The sequence below is a fragment of the Cyrtonyx montezumae genome, unplaced genomic scaffold (assembly GCF_038088225.1).
Source record: "Cyrtonyx montezumae isolate F1298 unplaced genomic scaffold, pur_monq_1.0 scaffold_12, whole genome shotgun sequence".
Taxonomy (NCBI): domain Eukaryota; kingdom Metazoa; phylum Chordata; class Aves; order Galliformes; family Odontophoridae; genus Cyrtonyx; species Cyrtonyx montezumae.
Genome location: NW_027071848.1, coordinates 5,736,955 through 5,762,616, shown reverse-complemented (window position 1 = coordinate 5,762,616; position 25,662 = coordinate 5,736,955). Strand labels below are relative to the sequence as shown.

General features: G+C 39.2%; 1 protein-coding gene across 1 annotated transcript; it reads left to right on the top strand.

Moving 5' to 3' along the window:
* Positions 1–313: 313 nt before the first annotated feature.
* RAB38 (RAB38, member RAS oncogene family) lies at positions 314–22,355 on the top strand. Its single transcript, XM_065729963.1, has 3 exons — positions 314–518; positions 9,265–9,545; positions 22,136–22,355. The coding sequence occupies exons 1-3, from the start codon at positions 314–316 to the stop codon at positions 22,286–22,288; spliced, it is 639 nt and encodes a 212-aa protein (XP_065586035.1). The 3' UTR covers positions 22,289–22,355.
* The last annotated feature ends 3,307 nt before the right edge of the window (positions 22,356–25,662 follow it).

Here is a 25,662-nt window from a genome sequence, read left to right as displayed (position 1 = left end):
TGTGACGCTGATTTTCCTACAGAGTTTTCAGCAGGCAGGCTAATCCCAGACACACCTCGTGCTGACCTTTAGACGCAGACCTCCTAAACTTTCTGGGTGACTTTTCTTCCCCCAGCCCCTTGTTTCCTCCGTGTCCCTGCAGGGCTGCCTGAGGGATGTGGTGATCCTGCTTCCGCACAACGCCAAGCAGCCTCCACCTCCCTTCCCCGCTTCCCTCCCTGGCTACTCACTCCCTCTCTCCCCTCGGGCTGGCAGGATTCCTGGGGCAGAGCATGCAATCAGTTTGCAGGGAGCAGTCGCAACGACAGGAAAGATGCAGAAGCACAACCAGAAGGAGCACCTCTACAAACTGCTGGTGATTGGGGACCTGGGAGTGGGCAAAACAAGCATCATCAAGCGCTATGTCCACCAGAACTTCTCCCCCCACTACCGGGCCACTATTGGGGTCGACTTTGCCTTGAAGGTCCTTAGTTGGGATGCTGAGACTGTGGTACGGCTGCAGCTCTGGGATATTGCGGGTGAGTACAGAAGGGAACCCTGTTCCCAAACCATCTAGAAACTATAGACAAAATATAGAGCCATATGTGTTTGTACCAGTCTTTAAATTGCCTTTGTGATGAGAGGAGATTGAGGAGAGAGAACTTTTAAGGTAACTTCAGACTTTGGAATTGCCATAGAGCCAGCAGATGCATAAGCAAGGGATGTCAGAGCAAAACTTGTTCTGCCTGATTTCTTTCCCAAGCCCTAAGACCTGAATGGGGACATGGACTCCTCTCTCCAAGTGCCCTGACTCTTCCCTGCAGCTGCTACATCATTAGACTCACAGATCTCCACACTGGGAGGGAGTGACAGGAATTTCTTAGGTCATTTATTTAAGCTGGTGGAAGAGAAAAGGGATTCAGTAAAATGGCTAATGTGATTTTTACAGTTAAAAACTAAAAAAAAAAATCACAGTGTTACTTTGATCATAGTACGTTCCTTCCTCCCTTTCCTTCCTCTCTCTTCTACCTTTCTTGTGCCCAATAAAATGTAAAAAATACAACCATTCGAGAAGTGTTTATATTTGGCCACATTTATGGTGGTTAAAATATATTTGGTCAGGTATTCTCGTCTTCCAAGAGTAAACTACCTTATTTTAATTTATTCTACAATAAAGAATCTAACATCAAGCAAAAAAAAAAAAAAAAGTAATTTAATCTGGGAGGGTGATGGCTGGGGAGAAAAAAAGTAAAGAAGTCCACCACTCTACTTGCATATTTACATTAAAAATAGGGAGCTGACATTGATATAGTCAATGTTTAACATTTTTTAGTATTTGGCTCCCAATTAAAACTACAACTTCTACATTTTGCCAGCCCCCTTCCTACAGTTGAAGGAGTCAGTGGGCAAAATAAAAGCTGTATATAACATATTTTGCATGCTGTGAGTAATCCTTCCTCATGCAGTGTACATGAGAATCAAAGTTCAGCAAAAACACAATAGCTGAAAGGAGAGCATCTTTAAAACTCTAAATTAAGAAGTTGTGTTCATTAAGTAGGGAATGGAGGTGCAAATTGCATCAGTTGTTAGGCAGCTGTGCCAGCCTGTGGGTTCAAGGTTCTACTATGAAGTTGTACTCAGTAAAACTAGTGAAATAGGAAAATTCTTAACATTCATGTCCATGGAGGGAGTGCCTTTCTTCCACAGTTAGCTGACTCGTATCTGAGCACTGAATTTGGCACCGAGGTACTAAAACTTATGCAACAACACTGCTTTGTGCATACCCTCAGCCTTTTTACACAACTGTACAGTTCTGGGGCTTTATGATACCAAATAAGCCCATGTCCAGTATTCATTATTACAAGTCCTCTCATTGCTCTCCAGTGATTGTAACCACAAATATGTATACATCCAGCAAATTTTTTTCTGCGTGTGAGAAAAAAAGCTTGTAATAGTAAATTCTGAATGCATTAGAGACTTAAAGAATGCATTTTGCATGCTTTGTTTCAGAGATTTATTACACTACTAATCATGTGCTGGCAGATCATATGATGTAGCTTTCAGTCAGGCTGCAGAAGCAATTACACCGAGTTGTAGTACTGAATGACTAGCATGCTTTCTGAGTTATCACACATGACAGAGAGAATTACAGCACAGTACTAAATTTCATATGAATTGCTCAATTCAAAGCATCTCAGTGAAGGTCAGGACAGTGGCCATTAATAAACAGAGTGCTGTCTCAGTTTTAATGACTTCTGTGTAAGGAGCTGTAGCTGTTAATGGCTATACATAGAAAATAAGTTCTGCAGGCAACACTCTCCATTCAGAGCAGTGTGGAGTTACAATAAGGCATCAGGATGGTGAGGAAAAAAATGTTTAAAAATGAAAGCAAAGAGAATCTCATTGGTCATATGGGGGGGGAGGGGGGGGGAATGAAAGTAAAGTTGTCTTTGCTGTGGCTGTCATGTCATCACTTGCAAAACAGAGATATGTAGGGGTAGGAGCAACCCCTGTCTTTTGCTAGAATCTTTGTTACTAGGTCACATTTAGATTTGGGGATAAAATTACCATAGAATCACTGAACAGTTTGGGTTGGAAGGGACTATAAAGCTGAGCCAGTTCCAGCCCTCTGCTATGGGCTGGTTGTGCACCAGCTCAGGCTGCCCAGGGCACCATCCAGCTTGGCCTCGAGCACCTCCAGGGATGGGGCACCTACAGCTTGTCTTGGCAGCAGTGCCAGGGCCTTACCATTCCCATAGTAAATAATTTCTGCCTAATATCTAACCTAATTTTCCCCTCTTTTTCTTTAAAGCCATTCCCCTTGTCCTATCACTATAAAACTGCAAAAAATCACCCCCCTTCCTGCTCATAAGCTCCAAGTACTGGAAGGTTGCAATGAGGTCTCCCTGGAGCCTTCTTTTCTGTTGTTTGAACAAACCCAGTTCCTTCAAGCTTTCTTCATAGGAGAGGTGCTCCAGCTCTCTGATCATCTTTGTGGCCGTCCTCTGCACCCATTCCAGCAGTTCCACATCCTTCTTCTGGAGGTTGGTGGCCCTGCCTGTGGCAGGGGGGTTGGAAGTTGATGGTCCTTGAGGTCCCTTCCAATTCAAGTCATTCTATGAATCCATGATTCTTGTGCTGGGGACCCCAGGCCTGGACTCAATATGTCAAATGGGGCACCACAAGTGCAGAGTAGAGGACAGTCTCCTCCCTGTCCTTGCTGCCACCCCTCTGTTGATGCAGCTGAGGATACTGTTGGCCTTCCAGGCTGTACGAGCACACTGCTGGCTCACGTCCAGCTTTTCATCCACCAGAACCTCAAGTCTTTCTCTGCAGCGCTGCTCTCAAGGAGTTCTTCTCCCACTCTGTACTCACATCTGGGATTGCCTCAACCCAGGTGAAACACTTTGCAGTTGACCTTGTTAAACCTAATCACGATCTCATGGACCCAATTTTTTCTGTCTCTGCATCTTTCACATTCTCACCTTCCCCTTCTTACAGCCAACATTACTAACAAGCATAATGTGTATTCTTACTTACGCTTCACTGTGTGCATCAGTGAGTAGCAAATTGTGTAATAACCTAGAAATAATTTTATCAAAACTGTTTTGAGTATGAAGCTTATGTGTATTATTAGTGAGAATGTACCTGGTGACTTCATAGGTGGAATGGTGCACTTTGGCCACTACAGAACAGATTTTACCTATTATGTATCTCTGATCATAGATACAAGAGGAAGAAAATAAATCTGTTTGATCTGGTGCCATCTCATTTTATTGTTAAATGCTGTGTATTTCTCTGTAACATATTTTTCTGTATTCTTTAATTTGGTGAACAAAACTAGAGTATGATATAAGAACTAAGTGTTGAAAATGCATTTATTTACATGGGAAGTAAATGCAGAACAATAAAGATAACTAAGCATTAGAGAAAGTTCTTCAAGGATAACTTTGGTTCTGCAACACATATTATGTATATATATATATTCTTATTGATAGTCTATGTCTGCTCCTAATGCTGTGAGGGGAGAAATAATTGGATAAAACTTCATGGTTTCTGATGTCTGTAACAACACACTGGTGCTAAAATCTATGAATTTATTTCTGATCCAGTGAAGTGTGTAACAATTCACATGACTATATGTTCACTATTCCGTGTGAGAAACACAGAATAGGTACACGTTAACATTCTCCTTGTCTTTAATTTCATTTCAATAGTTCCGTTTCATTTTACTGAATGTCCCAAATAACCTGCTATGATATTTGTGTTCTTCTTGAAGCATGTCATTACCTCTACTGCTGTGTGAAATGTCTTGAAATCTCACTCCTCCATCTTTTGTTTTGTTCTGTTTTTTGTTTCTTTGTTTTAAATTCTTCTGTTGCCTCTCTGTGAGCATCCTTTCAATTTGTCAGCAGGTTGTTAGAAGGGAAGCTTTAAAAGAAACAGTTGTATTTTGAACAAGGCTCTTATAATATAGGCTCACCGTAGCCTTCCCTCCTTTCCCTCTGGAGTAGCTCTGCAGAATAAACCACCTATTGCAGACAGCATGTCTGGATGTCTTTGCTATTCACTTCACTGTAAGGCTCCTCTCTCTGTGCTGTTGTCCATGTGTTGTGCCCATTTGGTTGCAGACTCACTGCAGGCAGCAGCTCTTTGGGAGAGTCATGGGGTAGAGCTTTTCCCCTCCCCACTTTCTATTTCAGAACCATTTAAACACTGCTGTTATGCCTCCTGCTGTGCGTGTGTGGGCTGGATTTTTCACTGTTAATGAATACGTGTTGGTTTGCTTTTACAAGGCAGGATCTCAACTAATAAACGGTTAGTCCACTGAGTTAGAGACATCCAGGCAATACCAGTGACAAAAGACCAGTTTAATTTCCATTGCCTGCAATTTCCACCTTCAGAATCAACAATATTTACATTTCTTAGTAGTTGTAAATTTGCTGGGACTCTTATACACCAGAAGGAGTGAAAAGACCATTCACTAATGAGAGGCACAATGTATCTCTGATGGTTTAGACTTTGACTGCTGAAGATTATAGTGCATACACATAAGTAAGATAGTCATGGTGATTTCCAGGCTAAGTTACCTTGAAATTACTTTTCTACAATCATAAATATGTCCCTGTGATGGTTTTATTTCAGAAGTGATTTGATGGGATCTGTGGGTCTGATCTAGCCCATAGGTTGCTTTTCTACATTTTGGCATGCCAAATGCAGGGTGCTTTTAGGCTAAGTTTCAGTCCTGCTTCTACAAAGACAATGATTTGATTTCAGGAGTGAAAATTCTGAAAACTGTTTTGAAATAGAAGATAAAAAAATGTTTAAATATTTTGCATAATTTCTAGCTTCTCAGTTTTGGGTAAAGACAGGTGATTTCCAGAAGCTTTCCCCTTGTAGGATGAGGGATAGTGTCAAGAAGTGAAACTCATTGTAAAACTGGGGTTTAGATGGTTTTAATCAATTTTTATCTAAGTTATTTTTCAGATACTAGCACTTTCTCATCAGTTTTTATTACTTTATCAAAGATGGTAGTGCCTAGTGGAGATTGTAAAGTTCTGCAAAAGTTACTCTTATGTGCATTTAAATAAGCTATTAAAGTTCAGATGTTGATTGCTTTAAGCTTATTAAATGATACCTTACCTTGCTGCAGAGGTACCCCTGATATCACTATAAATGTGTGGACAGGTACCATTCAGAAAGGGAATCTTCCTTTTGAATGGAAATCTTGTTGCTTCATCTGTTTGGGATCACTTTAAAGTGGATCAAAACTTGTCTGGTTTAAAAATTAAGCATTGTTTACTGATCCAGTTGAGTGTTAGCTACCAAGGATCAAAGAAATAGAGTAATAAAATCATAGAATATCCCGAGTTGGAACAGGCCTATAAGGATCATCGAGTACAACTCTGTTGTTGATATTTACCTGGATTCAAGCCTGTCAGTCCCTAGGTTATGCTTCTCTGCCTCCATGGGGAAGCTCATGTGACCTCTTAAGTGACTGTTCTGGCTGAGTAGATGCTCTCTAGATATCTTTCTTCAGTCCCTGACTACTAAGAGACCCTAATCTCAGGTTCATTCAGTGAATCTTTTAGAACCTAAGTTAGGGCTGGTGAATCCTAAAGGGGAGCACCATCTCACTGCACCAAAGCCATTAGACTTGTGGGGTTTGATGCCAGATGCCACATAGAGGCCTTGCAAGAGGTGCAGCAAAGCACAGTGATCCACATGAAGCAAATGTTTAACAGGTTTCTGATTCTTCCCATTAAAAGCAAAACCCACCTGCCCCAGATTCTCTCAGTAAAGCAGGTTCAAGACTGCCTGTGAGATACCACTGAATATCTAATGGTTGATCTATTTTCTAACATAATTACTGTCTAAGTCAATGTGTTGCTGAAAACCTGAGACCACGTTCTGACGCCTTTAATACATCAAACGGTGCCTATTTTTGTGAGTCATTCTGCAAAAGGAAATGGTTTTAGGAACTTTGACTGTTAAGATAATTGTTCATGCAGGTAAGATGGAACCTGTGGAAAAAATAGTCTTCCTTGAAGCTAAGACAGTATTTTGCACTGCAAGCACAGCACAGCACAAAGTTCCCTTTTCAGCTTTTCAGCCTTTCAATTTAAGTAAGAGTAAATCCATTATGCAAATGATATAATACTAGAAGTCTGTGGTTACAAACCACTTATTTTCAAAGTTCCATAATGTCTTTATGCCAAATATGTACATATATTAATTGCAGTTGATAGGGGAAAAGATCATTTTCAAAAGGGTTTAGGCACTTTGTTCAGCCATCTGCTTCATTTCTTCCCTTTCTTTGAAGTGATTTGTAATGGATGTTGGTGAGCTCACTCTGCCTGCATAAAGCAGCTTTTATGGGTACAGGGGCTTTATGTGGAACCAGGGTATCCACAAATGCAGTTGGAAGTAGGAGAAAAAAATTGTTATAGAATTTTTCAGTATTTTATAAGTCACTATTAGCCCAAACTCATCATCTTTGGGGGCCTTTTCTTCCTCCATCTTTGTGATAAATTATTTGTATGCTGCAAATTAACGATTCAGCACATGTTCTATGACAAAACATCCCACCTGTCTTAGAGAACTGTGTCACAATGACTTACATAATGTGTAAGGTCCAAGTTTAGTTATTCTTGTATCTACATCACATCTGCAGTGTTAGCAACTAAGAAATGTACATGAAAAGTAAAGAGTATCACTGTAATGTATCAAAACCAAATTATATTTGTTGCTGCTAACCTCACTGAGAAGATGTTGATCAGAATTCTGTTTTTTTTTGAGTGTGCCTTCTTATAGATAAAAAACATTTTCTCAACAGTGAGGTTACTGGATAGCACATGACTTACCCATGAATCTGATTTTCCCTTCTGATAGGAATCATAAGACATTTTAATAAAGATAACTGTAAGAAATTTTCAATACAACTTTATATTTTCTGGAATTTTTATATTTTATCTTTCTTTATTTTTATTATTTCTATTATATTATTTCTATTTTTTATTATTTCTATTATATTATTTCTATTATTATTTTATCAATGGAGAGCAGTGTTTGTTTAAGGTAAAAAGAAAATATCAGATAATTTGGGGAAGACAGATACATACTGTTCTTAAGGCCTTGCTAGAACAACTGTTGCATAAAACCAAAGATGAATAAAAATAGGTGGCGTTGTCTCCATGATGGGCACTCAGTAAATTCCAAGGGCTGACCCTAATTCTGTGTGGTCAGTGCTATTTCCATTAAATGAAACTGCATGGTCTAGAAGCCCAGTAGTCAACACTCAGTTCTCATCCCAGCTTTACATTTGACATTTTTAATCATATAAAACCTCCACAGGTAACATCCCTGAGGTCAGACAAACTGCCAGTCTTCTTGTCTTTTCAACCTATTCAAAACTACACACTAACAGAAAATAAAACTGGAAACAGGTTTCCATGGAGCACTGTCTATTTTCATAGCTTATTTTCCCAGCTATAGAAGCTTATGCTTAAATACAATGCCTATCTTGCTTTAAGATTGCTGTTACCATTAGAGGTTTTGAGTATTTACAATTGTTCATTTTTGGATTACAGCTTGGTAAAAAAGATCAATGGAAATTCTATTCTTTTCACTTCAAGGAAAATTCCATATATTTTTGGATTTTTTTTGTCAATTTTTCTATGAAAACAGCATACATATAAACAAAACCCTTTATGACCAACATATCACATCTTAACATCATTAACTTTTTTTCACTGTTGAAATGAGGGACATCTCCAAATCACAGAATCACAGAATTTTAGGGGTTGGAAGGGACCTCTAGAGATCATTGAGTCCAGCTGCCCTATCAAAGCAGCTCCCTAGCCCAGGTGCACAGGTAGCTATCCAGATGGGTCTTGAACGTCTCCAGAGAATGAGACTCCACCACCTCTCTGTGCAGCCTGTGAAGAAGTTCTCATGCACTTTTATGCAGAACTTCCTATGCTGTGTTGAAGCGTAATGTTACCTGTTACCTCACACACACATCCTCGTCTCTAAATATCTTTCCATAAAACTGATTGAATTCAGCAAATAAAGCCACAAAACTTTACAAACAGATTTGTAAACAGATCTAGTGTGAAACATCTCCTCTCACCTCTTACTGGAGCAATATAGTTCCTCTTATTACTACTATTTTGCTGGTTCTGATAATGCTTTTCACTTCCATAAGGTTTAAAATTCACCTTTCTCACCTCTACGGTTTGTTTCACCAGTAATCATGTTCATAATGACTCTAATGTCTAATGCAGCTCAAGAGTTTAAATAAGTTATGGTTGAAATTATGTAGGATGTTCATGCACAAGGAGATAAAACAGCTTAGATATTTCCCAAATAATAATGCAGTGTCAAGGATCTTCAAATTTCCTATCTAGATCTTTTGTGACTCTTGTTTAAAATCCTATGAATTACAGCAAGAGCCATAGCACTTATTCCACAGGAATATGGCCACTTAATAAGAGTGAAGTTCAAGCTTGTCATACTGTTATTATGTTTCCTTAGATGCTTGCTTTGAATCTTCTCTAACTCCTTTTTCTTGCTATACTGTCATTCCCATGAATGAGTCTATTATCTCGTTATAATTATTTAGATAAATAGTAGCTTTCCAGAGGTGTCAGACTTATGAAATCAAACTCTATCTTCGATAGTGTTCCACTAGAAAATGTTTGAAACACTGACTTATATTGGAAGCAATGATTTTTACAAGGTTTTTATTTACTTTTTTTTTCCTTCCCACATCCATAACCACAGGTCAGGAAAGATTTGGAAACATGACCAGGGTCTATTACAGAGAGGCCATGGGAGCATTTATTGTCTTTGATGTTACAAGACCCGCAACATTCGAAGCTGTGAGAAAATGGAAAGAAGATTTGGACTCTAAACTTGTTCTTCCAAATGGCAAACCTGTGCCGACAGTCCTCTTAGCAAACAAATGTGACCAGGGAATAGATGTTCTTATGAACAATGGCATCAAGATGGATCAGTTCTGCAAAGAAAATGGGTTCGTGGGTTGGTTTGAAACATCAGCCAAGGTAATGTTTTAAATGTTTTCCTTTGTACAGAGAAATTGGTTCCCAAAATAGCTCATGGTCTAACTTGAAATGTCTAACTCGCAATTGCTTCTATCTTTGTGAATTTAATTAATAGTAGATTTGCAAATTCATAAAGCCTTCTGTGGTAATTTGTATTTCGTTTAGATGCTTATTCTGAATTATATGGAATGATATCAAATGCAACTTCTCTAAGATTATAGGCCTGCAGCAAATATACTGCTGATCAACAACATGCTTTGTAATTGCTTGGGGAAGAAGATGACTTTTGGCAAGATGCAAAGCTATTTCTTACAAGGATATGAAAAAAATTTCCATAATTCTTGCATTGAATATTGTCTCTAAATATTTATATAACCAATGTCCCTAAGAAATCCGATCTGAGACAAGAGCTTCATTGTGTTAAATTCCAGAAAGCCAATCCATGATAGCAGTCATAGTAGTCTAAATGTTATAAGCTGTCATTTTCAATGGCCTTTTCAGAAAAGTCACATAAACAGTGAGGAAGAGAGAACTGAAGCTGCTGAATTTTGATTCTTTGCCTTCATGCAGTTTCCTGGGTGACCATAGTGAACTCAAGATTAAAATCAAAAAGGCACTGGGATGTTAGAGTGCTAAGGCCAGTATATCCTGGTCGTGACTCAGTATATTAACTTGAGGTTTCTCTACATATTTCTACACTTTGTGGAAGATTGTTGCAACCTTGGGACTTTTTGTATATGTAGTTTAATTTGAATAAAGGACCAAATTTTGATTGTATGTGTAAAAACTGTATTCCAAAAATGCAGTAAAATTTTAATAAGGTTACTGTGCAGTAATTATGGAAAGCTTCTGCCTCTGGATACACCTCAAAAAGATTTATGTTTATGAAGAAAGGATGTGAACAAGACAAAATAAATGTGCAGAACAAATACCTACCATTATATTTTCAAAAGCTTTCAGTATCTTTAGTCTTTTCAATATAGCCTTCGCCCTCAACTCTTTATCTGTAAATCTTTTTATTTCCAGCCTTCTGTCTGATTTCAATTTTAGCTCATATTCACAGAACTTAGGAGTGTTTGACCCCTTCTTATGTTGAATAGGAGTTTCTGGATGAACTTGTTGTCCCCATGTACCTAAGTTCCACCTACATTTTCATCTCAGAGCCTGAATCACATGGATATTATATTATCTGATTATGAAAACATCACTAACAGCTCAGGGGGGCATTTGGATATTTTAAATACAAACAGTTTGGCTCTGGTTTAACCAAAATTGTCAGTGGACTGAAAGACAAATGCTACATTCAGTTTGTAAACTTTACACTCCACTTTATGAAAGTTACATAAGAATCTTAGGATTGCATACTTGCATTTTATTTTTCTGGTCTTTACATCTTCTTAAGTATTAATATTTAAAGGAAGTCTCACTTCCTTTCAGCAGAAGTAACAGCAGTTAACTATCTCAAGCATTTCATAAGTTGTGAGCTGTCATTTTAGTCAGTGTCTTCTCTTTCCTACTGAATGGCCTCCATATTAGTCACTATTCAAAGTGCCATCTTCAGGCCAACATTTTGGTCTAAGTCCACATGTAAATTGTCTTTCTCTACAAATAGGGTTCTTCTCATTCCTGCTGATTTGTGCTGGGTGAAGCCACTAGAATCCAGTGTTCCTTTCTAGGAACCCAAAAATTTGCTGTGGATAGTGTTTAGTTCTGTTTTAAATAAGAGGCTGAGATCTCATACATCTGATTCTTCATGATAATTACGGCAGAAAGTTAATTATTCCAGGGAAAAAGGAAAGCATGGAGAGCAAATTATTTGGAATAGCAGCTGCAAGTAGAAGATGTGGAGAGCTAGGGGAATTTATCAGGACAAATCATTTATTGTGTAAGAATTACATGTTCTGTCCCGTTTCATTTTCTATTAGATATCTATCTGCCTTTCAGGTCACTAATGACATGAAGTATCTAACTGTATTTGAGATCAAGCTCACCTATGATGTGTAGTGTTGTATATGGCTGTTTTCTTCAGAACTACTTTTTCTTCATTCCTGACATCTACACGAGTCTACATTTCTCAGAGTCAAGAATCAATTAAAAAACTCAATGTCTAATGGCAAAATCATCACCAAAAAGAAAGAAAAAAAATGAACTGGGAAGAAATGAACAGCATATTGGTTTAAAATGCTTGGATCTATAAGATTTGTAGAGCGAATGAGACGGAACAGGGGTATAGGATGGCTCATTGAGGGATAGAAGTTTCATTATTCTAGCGTTTGGTTTGCATCAGCAGCTGGTCACTGCTCTTTAACCTATGAGAGAGGAATCTGAATTCAAGAAATCAGTTCCCAGCAAGCATTTGTCCTCTTAAAAAAGAGCAACACCTTTCTTGTGATGTGTACAGTTTCAAAGGTGGCAGAGAGATTTTGTCATGATGGTGGAGGGTGGCCTGTCTTAGGCAGAATTGTGGAAATGCAAAGGAAAATTAAACTTAAAAGACATCTTAAAAGAGGAAAAATCAGTCTAAGTTTCTCTATGCCATATAGGCTTAAGATTTTGAGTTATTTAAAAACAAAAACTATCTAGATTTTTCTTCATTTAGCTTCAAAATAACTGCTGGCCAAGCAGTCCTCTGCTTACCAATGAAGTCATGTTGGAATATCTTCATATTCCATAACTGAGCTATGACAAGACTTGTCTCCAATAGCCATTTTTGGGGAGAAGTGAGAACTGAGGCCTCCATTGCTTTTATCAGACTATTTTTTGAAGATAGAGGCTGGGATCTGATATTCTGAGATCTCCACATCTGATCTCCATCCGGAATTGTTGGCTTATAAAATGATTCAAAGCAGAGTAATCACACTAAGGACAGTGAAGTCACAACATTTATGCTATGTTAGATCACAATAATTTTCTCCTTTTTTTTAATTTTTTTATTTTTTACTAAACAGAAGTTCTTATTACTAAAAAATTAGATGTGGCATATATCCAGTATTCTTTCAGCCTAGGGCATATTAAATAATTGAACTTGGGTCTGGGGAAAATAAAAACCTACCTATGGTTGCTATAGAAAATAGGAAATTTTCTGAAATAGAGTAACACTGACAGAGAAGTCATCATATTGCAGCTAGCAGTTTTAGTAGTTCAAATAAATAATAACTCTTCTTGTGGTATCCTGGAATAATTAGGTCTCCAGAGGTTTACTGCCAACATGCTTGGAAATGTTATCACCTTCATAACAAACGGAATATGATTTATGTGTTTTGGAAAAACAAAGGTGATTATTTATAAAAATGCATCTTTTAGTTCTAGTTGCCTTGCATGCTGTATATGTACCTACCATATTTTATGCTGTCAATGATTTGAATTTTTTTTCTATGACACTGGAATATTACACCAGAAACATCACAGTCTTATTCCCTGGTGCTGTTTTTCTTAACGACTTTAATATAAATCATTTGAGCCGCCTAATATATTCCCTTGTATTAGCTTGGATTCTTACATTAATCTAAAGGAAACATTCAGCCTGTTCCAATCTTCTGCTACCTATAAAGATAAAACTTATTTTGACAGTTTCTCATGTAAGCAGGACCTTGTTGGGCAACAGCACAATGAAATATAGTCATATTTTATATATTGCTATTAGTCCAGTGGAGAGCCTAGTCTCTTTTACATGTGTCTTTGGTTGCTCATTCTGATGGAATATGAAGAAGAAACACATTCTCAGATTTTCACAATATAACCCCTATTAGTAAATTATTTAAGGAATTGCATTTGTAGTGAGAAGATTTAGAATAGACATTAGGAGGAAATTCTTTACTCAGAGGCAGTGAGGCCCTGGCACAGGCTGCCCAGAGAGCTGTGGGTACCCCATCCCTGGAGGTGCTCAAGGCCAAGTTGGATGGGGTCCTGAGCAGTCTGAACTGTAGGGGGCAACCAACCCACAGCAGTGGAATTGAAACTGGATGGGCTTTAATGTTCCTTCAATCCCAAACTATTCTATAATATTGTATGATATAGTGGAAAGTGTTTTATTTTTTTGTTGTTGTTGGTTTTTTTTAATGATATTTCTTGTTCTTTGCACATATAATCATTGAGCGTGTTGCCAGAGTTAACTGAGAAGTTCACTCACTTTTTCATGACTTCTTGCCATCCTTACCACCATTCCCAGTTCAAAGAGGCAAGATTTTGACTTGGAGTAGAATAGCATCAGTGTCAAGCTTATTATCACTTCATAAAGAAAGTGGAACCATGCATCAAAGCAGACAAATCAGGATAAACTGAGTGTATTTGAAAATACCTGTTTCATAAATGAATTTAAATGCCTTACCGTTTCCATAGCTGTGCTATGATTATGCTTGAGTTTCTGCCATTCAGCAAGACCTGGACAGGCTGAAGAGTAGGGCAGAAAGGAACCAGATGGGGTTTAACAAGAGCAAGTGTAGAGTCTTGCACCTAGGGAGAAATAACCACATGCACTGGTACAGGTTGGGGGCTGACCTGCTGGAGAGGAGCTCTGAGGAGAGGGACCTGGATGTCCTGGTAGATGACAGGTTGACCACGAGCCAGCAGTGTGCCCTGGTGGCCAAGAAGACCAATGGAATCCTAAGGTGCATTAAAAAGAGCCTGGCCAGCAGGTCAAGGGAGGTGATCCTCCCCCTTATTCTGCCCTGGTGAGGCCTCACCTGGAGTATTGTGTCTGGTGTCTGGGCTCCCTGGAATGAAAAAAGGGATCTCCTGGAAAGACTCCAGCGGAGGGCTACAAAGATGATAAAGGGAGTGGATCACCTCCCTTATGAGGAGAGGCTGAGAGACCTGGGCCTGTTCAGCCTTTAGAAAAGAAGACTCAGAGGGGATCTGATCCATGTCTATAAATATCTAAGGAGCAGGAGGCAAAGGGATGAGGCTGAACCCTTCTCTGCAGTGTGTGGCAAAAGGATGAGTGGAAATGGCCCCAAACTGATGCATAGGAAGTTCTGTACAAATGTGAGTTGGAACTTCATCACAGTGAGGCTGCCCAGAGAGGTGGTGGAGTCTCCTTCTCTGGAGATGTTCAAGACATGTCAGGACACCTACCTGTGCAACCTGGGCTAGGGAGCTGCTTTGGCAGCGGGGTTGGACTGGATGATCTTTAGGGGTCCCTTCCAACCCCTACAGTTCTGTGATTCTGTGTGATTCTGTGATTCCATGCTATAACCCTGTTTTCAGCATCAGAAATGGGTAAAAAGACATTCAAATTTTGACCACATTCCCCAGAAAGGTCTGGTAGCAATGCTTTTCGGATTCTTACTAACTGGGGCTTGTACACTGATCACACACTGGCTGGGTAAGGAACTGTCTGAAGGGCTGGGCCCAGAAACTGGTGGTGAATGGAGTTAAATCCAGCTGGTGACTGGTCTCAAGTGGTGTTCCCCAGGGGTCAGTACTGGGGCCTGTCCTCTTCAATATCTTTATATTGATGTCCTGGGTGAGGGCACTGAGTGCACCCTCACTAAGTGTGCAGATGACACCAAATTGGCTGGAAGTGTCAATCTATCTGGGAGTAGTGAGGCCCTGCAGAGGGATCTGAACAGGCTGGATAGCTGGGCTGAAGCCAATGGGATGAGGTTCAACATGACCAAATGCTGTGTCCTACATTTTGCCCTCAACAATCCCAGGCAATGCTACAGGCTTGGGGCAGAGAGGCAGAAAGACTGTGTAGAAGAAGTGGACCTGAGGGTATTGGTTGATGCTTGGCTGAACATGAGCCAGCAGTGTGTCCAGGTGGCCAAAAAAGCCAATGGCATCCTGGCTTGTATCATAAATAGTGTTGCCAGCAGGGGCAGGGAAGTAATTGTCCCCCTGTATTCACCACTGGTGAGACCACACTTTGAGTACTGTGTTCAGTTTTGGGCTCCTCATTGCAAAAAAAAGAAATCAAGACCCTGGAGTGTGTTCAGAGAAGGACAATGAAGCTGGTGAGGGGTTTGGAGCACAGGCCTAGGAGGAGCAGCTGAGGGAGCTGGGATTGTTCAGTCTGGAGAAGAGGAGGCTCAGGGAAGACATAATAGCTCTCTCTATATGGGAGGTTGTAGTAAGCTGGGAGTTGGCCTCTTCACTCTTGTAATTAGTGATAGGAGTAGAGGCTTTAAGTTGTGTAAAGGGAGATTCAGACTAAATGTTAGGAAATACTTATCCAAAATAGTGGTCAGGCACTGGAATGGGCTGCCCAGAGAGGTGGTGGGGTCACTGATCCTGGAGGTATTCAAGGAACTTTTAGACATTGTGTTGAGGAACATGGTTTAGTGAGTACTATTGGTCATAGGTGGATGGTTGGTCTGGATGATATTGTAGGTCTTTTCCAACCTTGGTGATTCTATGATTCTATGATCTCTGAAGCCTTCACTGTAGGCTACTTGGACACATCCTATTTGGGCCTGGAGAAAATTACATCATCTTTCCTGCTCTAGGAAAGGTAGATAATAATGTGTCCTTACTCCCGCATGTACAGAATGTAGTTCCCATACACTGGACTAGGCATCAGGAGTCCTCTTTGCCACTATTCTGCTGGGTGACATTTCAGAAAGTCACTCACTCCTCTGACCCAGCCTCTTCTCCCAGGAAGGGGCAGCAGTTCTCCTTGTCTTAAACATGAGCTCTGTGCTTGAACCAGGCTCTATTGTCTCTATAAACTGTAAATTCTTTTGACTGTATAATCATTATGAAAGTTAGAAGAAAAAGATCTGTGCTGAAGGCTCACAGAGAAACATGATACATGGTTTTGATTTCCATAAAAGAAAAATAGATTTGGACATGTGTTTGAATTATACAACAGCTAATCTACTGATCTGGTGACTGAAACTAAAGCGATCCATTTGAGACTGACAGATCCAAAGAGTAACATATTGCTCCCTACATTGTCTTTTTAATTTGCCCCCTCTCAAAATCTAATCCATCTCACTGCACAGAACCATAGAAAATACTTCGTCTTCTGTCATAAACCAAGAAACAAGGGTGACATCTCGGACAGAAGATTTCATTTCAGATATATAGTCACTATGTGTGGAATCCTCTGGTGATTTTGTTTCCTGGAACTAAAAAAAAAGAGTTGCTTCAGAGCACACAACAGGCATCGGATCTATCCTATAGCTCTCTGAAACACTGTTATGAAATATATTATTTAGTGCTGGCCAAAAGCTGTATTTTCACAGAATTAAAGGACTGTTGGGAGAGGGGCTTCTTTAGGTCATCTAGCCTGACTGTTTCTTCAAGCAGAGATGCCTAGTGCAGGTAGCCCAGGATGGAATCCAGTAGGGCTGTGAAGATCTTTGAATTTGGGCAGTCCCCAGACTCTTTGAGCAACCTGTGCCCAGTCATCCCCACTGTAAGTATTTTTTCTGTGTTCAGATGCATTTTCATGTGTTCTTCTTAATTCTACTGTATCTACTTCTTACATAAACCTAGATATTTTGACAAAAAGAAAATTCATACACTTATATTCCAAACAATCAAATTGCTTCATTTAGGAAAATCTTAAATCTAAGGGTGTCTCCAGCTGAGCTTTGGGTTAGGACATGCTGCTGTTGTTGCTCAGCCCTGGGGACTGGCAATGCAAGCTTCCTCTGACTGCAGCCAGCCTCTCTTCAGGCAGACTGCCATGAATCCACACATAATCTGCTTTTTCTGATGGGAAGGTTTCTTACTGCAGCACATTGAATGAGCTCTAACAATTCAATTCCAGAAATTATCTTGTTCTTGGTAGTGCAGTCACAGCAGTTCACATCTATGAATTTCATGTTCATGCACCTGGATGCTTTTTAACTTGTGCTGTTATGTTTTCCTAGAAACCCAACCATACAGCACAACATCTTAATAAGACTCTGCTGCCAGCCCTTTCCAAGAGAGCTCTGATAAGGTAGTACACTCAGCCATTCCCTCAAAGTGGTTACTCCAGAGGAGTGCACATTAAAAGGTCTTTAAAGTCATATCCCTGCTCCCGAATTTTAGTGCATAATAGAAATACAATGGGGAAATGATGTGGTTGTCACTGAGTTCCACCTAGTACCAAGGTGTTCTGGAATTTGTAAATGTTTACTTAAGGGAAGTTGATTTCCTTCAGCTCCAGAAGTCGAGTCAAGAGTTCATGTCTCTTATGGGTGATGGTTTAGACCTTCCAAGTGCCCATGTTTGGTAGATACACTTGCATACATACTGCTAGAACAGAGTAGCTCAGTTGGACACAACTTTCAAAGATTATCTAACTGCAAGACTTCTTCAGAGCTGACTGAAAGTCTTTGCACATTAATGAGGGCATTGTTCACGTGCCTCTTGAACACTGTCAGGCATGGGGCATTAACCACTCCCCCAGGAAGACTTTTACAGTGTTTGACTGCCCTCACAGTAAAGAATTTTTTCCTAATTTCCAGTCAGAATCTCCTTTGGTACTTCTTACTGCTATTCTCACGTCTGGTCATTTCTTTGCCCTCTTGGCTGCCAAGGCACACTGCTGTCTTGTGCTGACCCTCCTGTTACCATTACTCCTACATCCCTTCCTGCTGAGCTGCTCTCCAGCCACCCATCACCTTATTTATGCCCATGTCTGGCAGTTCTCCATCCCAGATGTGGCACCCAGCATTTTTCTTCCTTGCACTTCACATGGTTGCTGGTTGCCCAGTGCCCCAGTCTATCTAGATCCCACTGCAAAGCTTCTCATCTCTACTGGGATTCAACAGCACCTCCCAGCTTAGCGTCAACAAATTTACTAAGGATGTATTCAACTCCTGCATTCAGATCACTGATAAAATGTTGAATAAGAGTAACTTTAGAATAGAGCTTTAGAGAACACTGCTGGTGACAATCTGTCATCCAGATGTAGCCCCATCTACTACTACACTTCTTCAACTCTGCCCTTCATCCAATTCACCACCAGGGGTAGCATGAACCTCTTGTTCTCGCAGTTGGACAACTTGAAGGAAAAGTGATTGACAGCAATCGTGACGATTCCTGTGGGGTTTCATGTAGAATAAAATGGCAACAGTTAAACCACTTCTACATAGACATTTAACTCTGTTTTCTTTCATATATATCTATACATTTCAAACATAGTGCATTTTGTTTTTAGGCATAATGGGGTCTATGTCCATGTTTCAGTACAGTCAGTAGGGTGTCTGTGAGTACTCCTCACTGTCCAGTCTCGACTGTTTCTTTGTATTTGCTAGATGAATTTGCACCTGCTCCTTTTTCTCCGTCCTTTCCAGATTGCTTTCCAACACCTCCTGTTCACTGAAATTGTCAGATCCCTGGGTGTCTGTTTGGATAGCTGATCACCTCCTACTCTCTGCAGCTGCTTTACTTCCTAAAAGAATATTGATTTTTTTCTTGTTTTCTTTTTTCTTTTTTTTATTTTATTCTTTTATATTTTTTTATACATTGTAGGAAGGGAGGTGTAGAAATCAATATTTCATTAGATAGATCAGAATCAAGCAATGTCTGATCAACAGAACTGGGACAAGGATTAGAGTTATAACTAAAGGCAACAATAGCATCAGAAGGAGGATGGTAAAGGCACAGAGCTGCTTTGGTGGCATGAACACAGGTGCCTTTGCAGTGAGTGACTTAATGTGCTGCTTCTCACCTGTACCACATTCCAGTTGTCATCTGAACCACGGGAGAAGACTAGAGTTGGATACAAACTTAAGAACAGCAGTACTGTCTGTAGAGGTCACCCTTCCTCTTTTGCTCCCTTGTGCCCTGGAAGAAATTTTAAACTGGACAATTTGGATCGTTCAAATAAATGTTGAGGAGTCACTGGGCCAAAAGCTTGATGAGAATATGACTGATTCAGCACACATTATGGATAAGACCTTTTACTCCTTTCATCATAGAATCACAGAATTGCAGAATGACATAGATTGGAAAGGACCTTAATGATCATCCAAATCCAACCTCCCTGCCATTAAATTTATTCCTTCCTACTAACTCAAAACCAAGAGCAGAAATGCAGTAGCACGGCTGCAAATGCAATTTGCAGGGTTGGTATTCTGTCAGAGGAAGGTAGGCATGAACTGAAAAGCAGGAGTTATTCAGGTGGAATGGTGAGAGCTCAGCATAAACCTAATAATAATCAGTAGATCTGTGAAACAATAGACAATCTAAAATGGAACCAGGAAAGGAGTCGTCAGTATGAGTTAACTTTGGTAAATCATTTCATCAAAAAGGAGATAGAGCAATGCAGAAAAAGCAAAACATTTCAATTTTTTCCAAAACTAAATATTTTGAATTTTTATGTCAAAACAATATTCACATGTTCAATTTTGGCTTTCTTCCCAAAAAGTAAAAAGAAGGTTTAATATCTGATTTTGATTTGGTTTGAGTTCTAGCTGAGGTAGAACAATATTACTTTTCCTTCTGAATTTCTTGTCTCAGGATGGCCACCTGCTCCCATGTTACATCTCTGTGGGCCTGGGGTGGCCCTTCCCACTCAGATAAAATGCTGATCTTACATCACTGAGAAAGAGGGTTGCTGTCAATACACATCAGCATTAATGAATTTGGACACAATCTCAGGGAGTCACTAAGGCATTCTTGAAAAATAGCATGCTGCCATCCCAGAGAAGCAGCACATAGCTAAGTGAAGTGCTTACCAGTTCATTGTCAACAGAAAAAATGATTGGAAAGACTCATGTGGCTTTATTTTGCATTTAGCAATCCTGTTTTATCATTAGCTTACTAAGCAGCACTGAGACATTTCTCATCATCTATTTTTTACTTTTTTTTCCTAAGAAAATTTCACAGTGTCCTGAAAAAGGCTTTTGGTGCCTGCCTAAGGAATTTGTTTGTCTGGACCCAGAGAACCATGTGATGCTCTAGCACTTTGACACCTCAGTACAGGCCTGATTCTCAGCAATTTGTTACTTTCCAGGCGTTAGTATGCAAATGGCTAGCCTAAATATTTGATTTTTTTCTTCTTTACAACCAGTGGATATTTTTTATAGGACAAAGTTCAGATTCTTACATTCATTCGTGCAGTTTAAGAATGCTGTGAATTGCACTAATTAACAATTTCAGTTAAATCCACAGACTTCGTCTTTCTTGTGGTACAAAAGTGAGGCCAGAGGAGTTTGTGGAGCTTTGCAGTAGGTTGCAAGGGGATTAGAAATCAGCCTCACAGAATCAGAAACCATTGATTTGGCTTTTGATCTTTTGTATAATTACACCATCTCTACTGAAACACACACATGCACTTCAGTTTATTATTTTTTTTTATAGCTAAACTTCATACTTAAACATCTTATCTGACATTTTTGAACACAGACACGAAGGAAGTGTTTCACATAAAATTTTGCAGGATATTTTGTTAGTGTTGCTGCATTGATGCTGACCATTTTCTGAAGGTGAATTTCATGGCTTTGTGTTTGTGGCTGACTGTGGTCTCAGTACAGCAAGCCTTAGGTACAGCTTGGAAATGTAGGTCAGCCTTAAATTGCAAATAATATATAATTTTCTTGGAGCATGTGTATTCATCAATACAGACATATATTTGTATATAGATTTACACGTGTATGTATTGTGGGTGATATGATATTCCATATCAGCAGTGAACTTCAATCTCTTGCCATAGAATCATAAAGGTTGGAAAAGTCCACTAAGACCATCTAGTCCAACCAACAATCACATTAAGTACATGCCAATAGCTAGAGTAGAAGAGAGCACTTTGTGTCAGAAGACCTGACTTTTCATTCCAGCCATACAGGTAGCTGTCATTTAAATATCCTTACTATCCTTACTCAGTATTACTGCTTATTTTATATACTGTGCTGAGCTGCATCTCACTAATGAGTTTGTTTCAGCTCTGCTTATTCTACAAACAGATTAAGGGTTGCTGCCAGTTGAACATGATGTAGAAAGAAAGCCCTTGAAGGAACAGACATGCTATGCATTTAATTCTGAGTCCCTGAGGTGAGGATTTCTGTCTTGGAAATGAAACCAATGGTGATATATCTCTTCTGAAGCTGCACTTTGAAGATAACTCACCCTCAACAAAAAAAAAAAAACTGAGGAATCTTAATGCTATGGAGCTTATTTTTGCTGTTTTGTGAATAAGTGGAGATTGTGTTATTTTTTCAACGCATCTGTTCATCTGAAGTTTCATTGAGAGCAGTGTATACAGAAACCTTCCTGAAACTGTGGAAAAGTCTCTTAAAAAGTAAGAGTTATTAGTGGCTGTAATTGCTGATAGAAAATTATTACTTTGAAATCAGAGTTACAGTCATTCAAGTCGTGAAATATGGATTTGAGAGCTTTAATTCAGGCATTTGTCTTTAACATCTCTTTAGCATTTGTTTCTTTAGTTTATTGAAGCAATCAAATCTTTCAGGTAATTTTAAGTGAGATCTGTGTATAATTTAAAGGAGATGTGGATCATAAAATACATGAAACCTAACTAATTAAAAAAAAAAAGTAAGCACTATTTAGTATGGTCAGTTTTTAAAAGCTGCCTATTACAGAAAATAAACTTTTGATGTCGCCCAAAGAAAAGTTTAATTATATGCAGGGAGTATGTGGCATGGTGCAATTAATATTGACTAATCAACCTCTTTCTCTTTCACTCGCAGGAAAATATAAACATCAATGAAGCTTCCAGATGCCTGGTGAAACACATAATTGCCAGTGAGAGTGATCCAGTTCAGCCTATTGAAACAGATATTATAAAACCACATTTGAATTCCAGCAAGATTGTCAGTTGTTCAGCTTGCTTTAAATCCTAAGAGACTTCTAACTATTGCAAGAGCCAAACAAATGTAATCACAGTGTATTCTTCATCCAATGTACCCACCCTACCCAGGTTGTCCGTAAACAGATTTCCTTTATATCAAAAAATATACTTAGTTTTTTTCCATAATTTTAACAGCCAAAATTTGTTGCAAAATTTTCATTGATAGCAACTAGTCAAAACTGCCATTGACTACTAGTCAGATAAGACTCATGGTGATGGCTGTGTTTTCCTGGTGGGTGTCACCACTAGTGATATCAAAACCTATTTCTCTGCAACGTGGTTTCTGAAAATTCATTTTTGTGACGTTCCTGAAGCAGTAACTTACTTATTCCTTGGTTTTCCAGCCCATCCTCTCAATTCCCTTACCAGACAACCATCATCATTACGTTGTTTTGCTTCCCATCCACACTTGAACGATCTCTTTTCACATAAGAGAGAAGATGATGACAGTGAAGAAATAGGTGTTCAGGGAGAGACAATGAGAATGTGCACAGTGAAATATTTCCAAGGTCATTCTCCTGTATGAATTGGCAAAGCTGAACATGCAGCAACCATTCATGTCATTCAGTTCTCTATAAGATCTCAGCTTGTGAGACTGAAAGTGAGATTTTGTTGTCTCTCCCTGAAGACTTACAACAAGTAAGGGGTGATAAAACGGTGAATCAGGGGTAGTCTCACAGGTGATGGAGCTGACAGTTTTCAGAAAGGTTATCTGTTTCAGAAATCCAGCATCTCCTCCAGAAAAGCTCAGTGATTTTGTTCCTGCCTCTTCATCCCTCATGCCGTGTATTCCACAAATCCCCAAATGCATCCTCTCAATTACGTCAATTCTCGTAGGAAATTTTTTCATAATATAATTATTAAACTTTACAGAAACACGTCTTTATTGAATACTAGGATATACGTTTTCTGAGAACATGCTCATAGAAAACAAATTTCTGTGAATGATCATAGAAACCACAGCCATCATGGGAAGCAAAATGGGAAAGTCTTGGGGGTAAGCACTCCTTGAGAATTTGCAGGATTTGTTGAGCTGTGTTCTGGAAATGAAATGGCTGACTATCAGAATCTCATGAAATATTCATGGACTCACACAGACAAGTGTCTGCATGAAAACTCTTGACATCTGGCTTCAGGTCCCCGCAAGACAAACTTCGCTTGTCTCCTGCCACAGACAAATCACTTCCACTTTCTTGTTCCCATTCAGCCTTTTCCTCCCTGAGCTGTGAACTGTCAGTGGCAAGAGTTATCTTTTGAGATGGGTTTCTGTCCTTGGAGATGTGTAACACCATGGAAGGGAGGAGGCAGTCTTGTACAGGTGTTTGCAGAAATTGCTGCAATACTCCACAATACTTCTTGGAGATGTAGGAACAAAACTCGCAGAGGCTAGCAAATAGGTGATGGGTAGGAAAAACAAAACAAAAATCTCCGTGACCTTATGATGTGAATCCCATGTGGTTCAAGTGTCACTACAGCTCCGTTTGTGACTGAATGCTCTGTTAATATATAGGAAATGCAGAGAACCAAGGATGGAGATTTGGACCTTTCCGTGCTCTGTTTACGGGCTTAAATTGATACACTTTTGTCATAGGATTTTAGAATAAGAAAGCAAGGTTTGATTTTAAAATAAAAAGTCACATCCACTCTGCACCTGTATGCACACACAAAGATGTAAAAAGCCCTATATATGGACTGGCTTTTTTCAAGGAGAATAACTTTCAGATTTTGAGTTCAGTGTCATCCTTTAACACAGGCTCCGGCTGTGATCTGGGTCAAACACCTTTCTGCCTCAGTTTCCTCATCTGTAAAATTGGGATTGATGTACACATCTACCTCACAGCACTCCTTGGAAGTTACTGTTGGCACAGTGCCTTAATATGTTATACAAATGCCAAGATGTATTATGGCTCAGAGTGAATTATGAGTGCCCTCTAGCATAAATATATGGTGCTGTAATGCCCTAACGTTTAAATCTACCCACGGCTTGTCTGTACTGCAACAATTAGCTCCAATTATTCCACCTCAGTTAACCTAGTTGGGGTTGTAAAGCAGCGTGGGGCTGCACAGGATGATTTGATTAGCTGCAGATGCGCTGCAAATGGAAACTGGCTGCACGGATGTCATGGTACTGGTTTAATAATCTCAGCAGTTAGGCTGCAATTAAGAACTACTGCCAGGTCAGTTATTTCAGATTTAAAGCATTATTTAAGTCAGGTTGTATGGATGCCTTAGAAAGGTTAACACTTAATTCATACCTTCAGCTAGCACTGTGGGGAACACAAGCACGTAGACATATAGACAGCTTCTAAAAGGCTTCATGAGCTGAATGCCATGCTTTATGTGTAAATCTAGATGCCTCAAGCAAAGGAAGTTGCTTCCCCCCAAATTACTATGTACTCAGCTTTAGTTATCTTCTGATCACTTATCTTTAATAGCTTCTAGGAACATTCATGTTTATGACAGCTATGACTAAAAGTCTGGGATAATGGCAATTAAAAAAAAAAACATAAATAAAATATTTAGAGGACATATAGTTTTTGTTTGTTTCTGTTTTGTTTTGTTTCTTATCTTTTTCTTTTAATTTTGCTTCAGTGCATTTTATAAACCCGCTTTAACCCATGGTCACACTGCATGTTCCCTGTATTTCAGTTGTGTCAGGTTTTGCTACAATCACATTTCTGGGCCAAATATTCTGCTTCTGGAGGGCAGAGTTTGGTCCAATTCTAGGCTAAGCATTATATGATGCTGTATAAGACCTAAAGTAATATGTATTTATACCACAAGGATAAGAAAAATATGAAAAATCAAGCTTCTTCAGGAAGTTGTATCACTCCAAATGTTCATATTTATTTGTACTGAAGTGATAAGAACCTGTCAGGTCTCCTTCTCTAATGTAACAAATGTGTGAATGCCATCTGGGCATCTAGTAAACAGAGCCCTTGCAGAAAGGGTGGTTGTAGGCAGGTCATAGTGAAAGCTTTAATTTGGAATTAATGAGCTCACTGTGCTGATACCTTTTCAGGAACAAATTTAGTATTTAATTCTACTGTGTCAATCCCAAACAGATTGGATTCCTTAATTTTTTTAATTGATAAATTCAATATTATGCCTTCTTTGCTGGTCATTAGGGATCAATAGTCTTAATTGCATAGCCATTTCAAAATGAAACATTTTCCCCTTTTGCAATGAATAATAACAGATACAATCACAGAAGCATTAAGGTTGGAAAAGAACAATAAGATCTTCTATTGTAACTCTCAACCAATTACCACCATGCCCACTAACCATGTCCCTTAGTGCCACATCTACCCAAGTGGGTAAAGATACTTCAGAGTGGATTTAAAATTCATATTCATTCCAATTCTC

Excerpts from the sequence above, each read along its gene's own strand:
- RAB38 (XM_065729963.1), top strand. The coding sequence starts at position 314 with ATGCAGAAGCACAACCAGAAGGAGCACCTCTACAAACTGCTGGTGATT. Across the intron at positions 519-9,264 it reads GCAGCTCTGGGATATTGCGG|GTCAGGAAAGATTTGGAAAC; the intron begins GTGAGTACAGAA and ends CCATAACCACAG. Across the intron at positions 9,546-22,135 it reads GGTTTGAAACATCAGCCAAG|GAAAATATAAACATCAATGA; the intron begins GTAATGTTTTAA and ends TTTCACTCGCAG.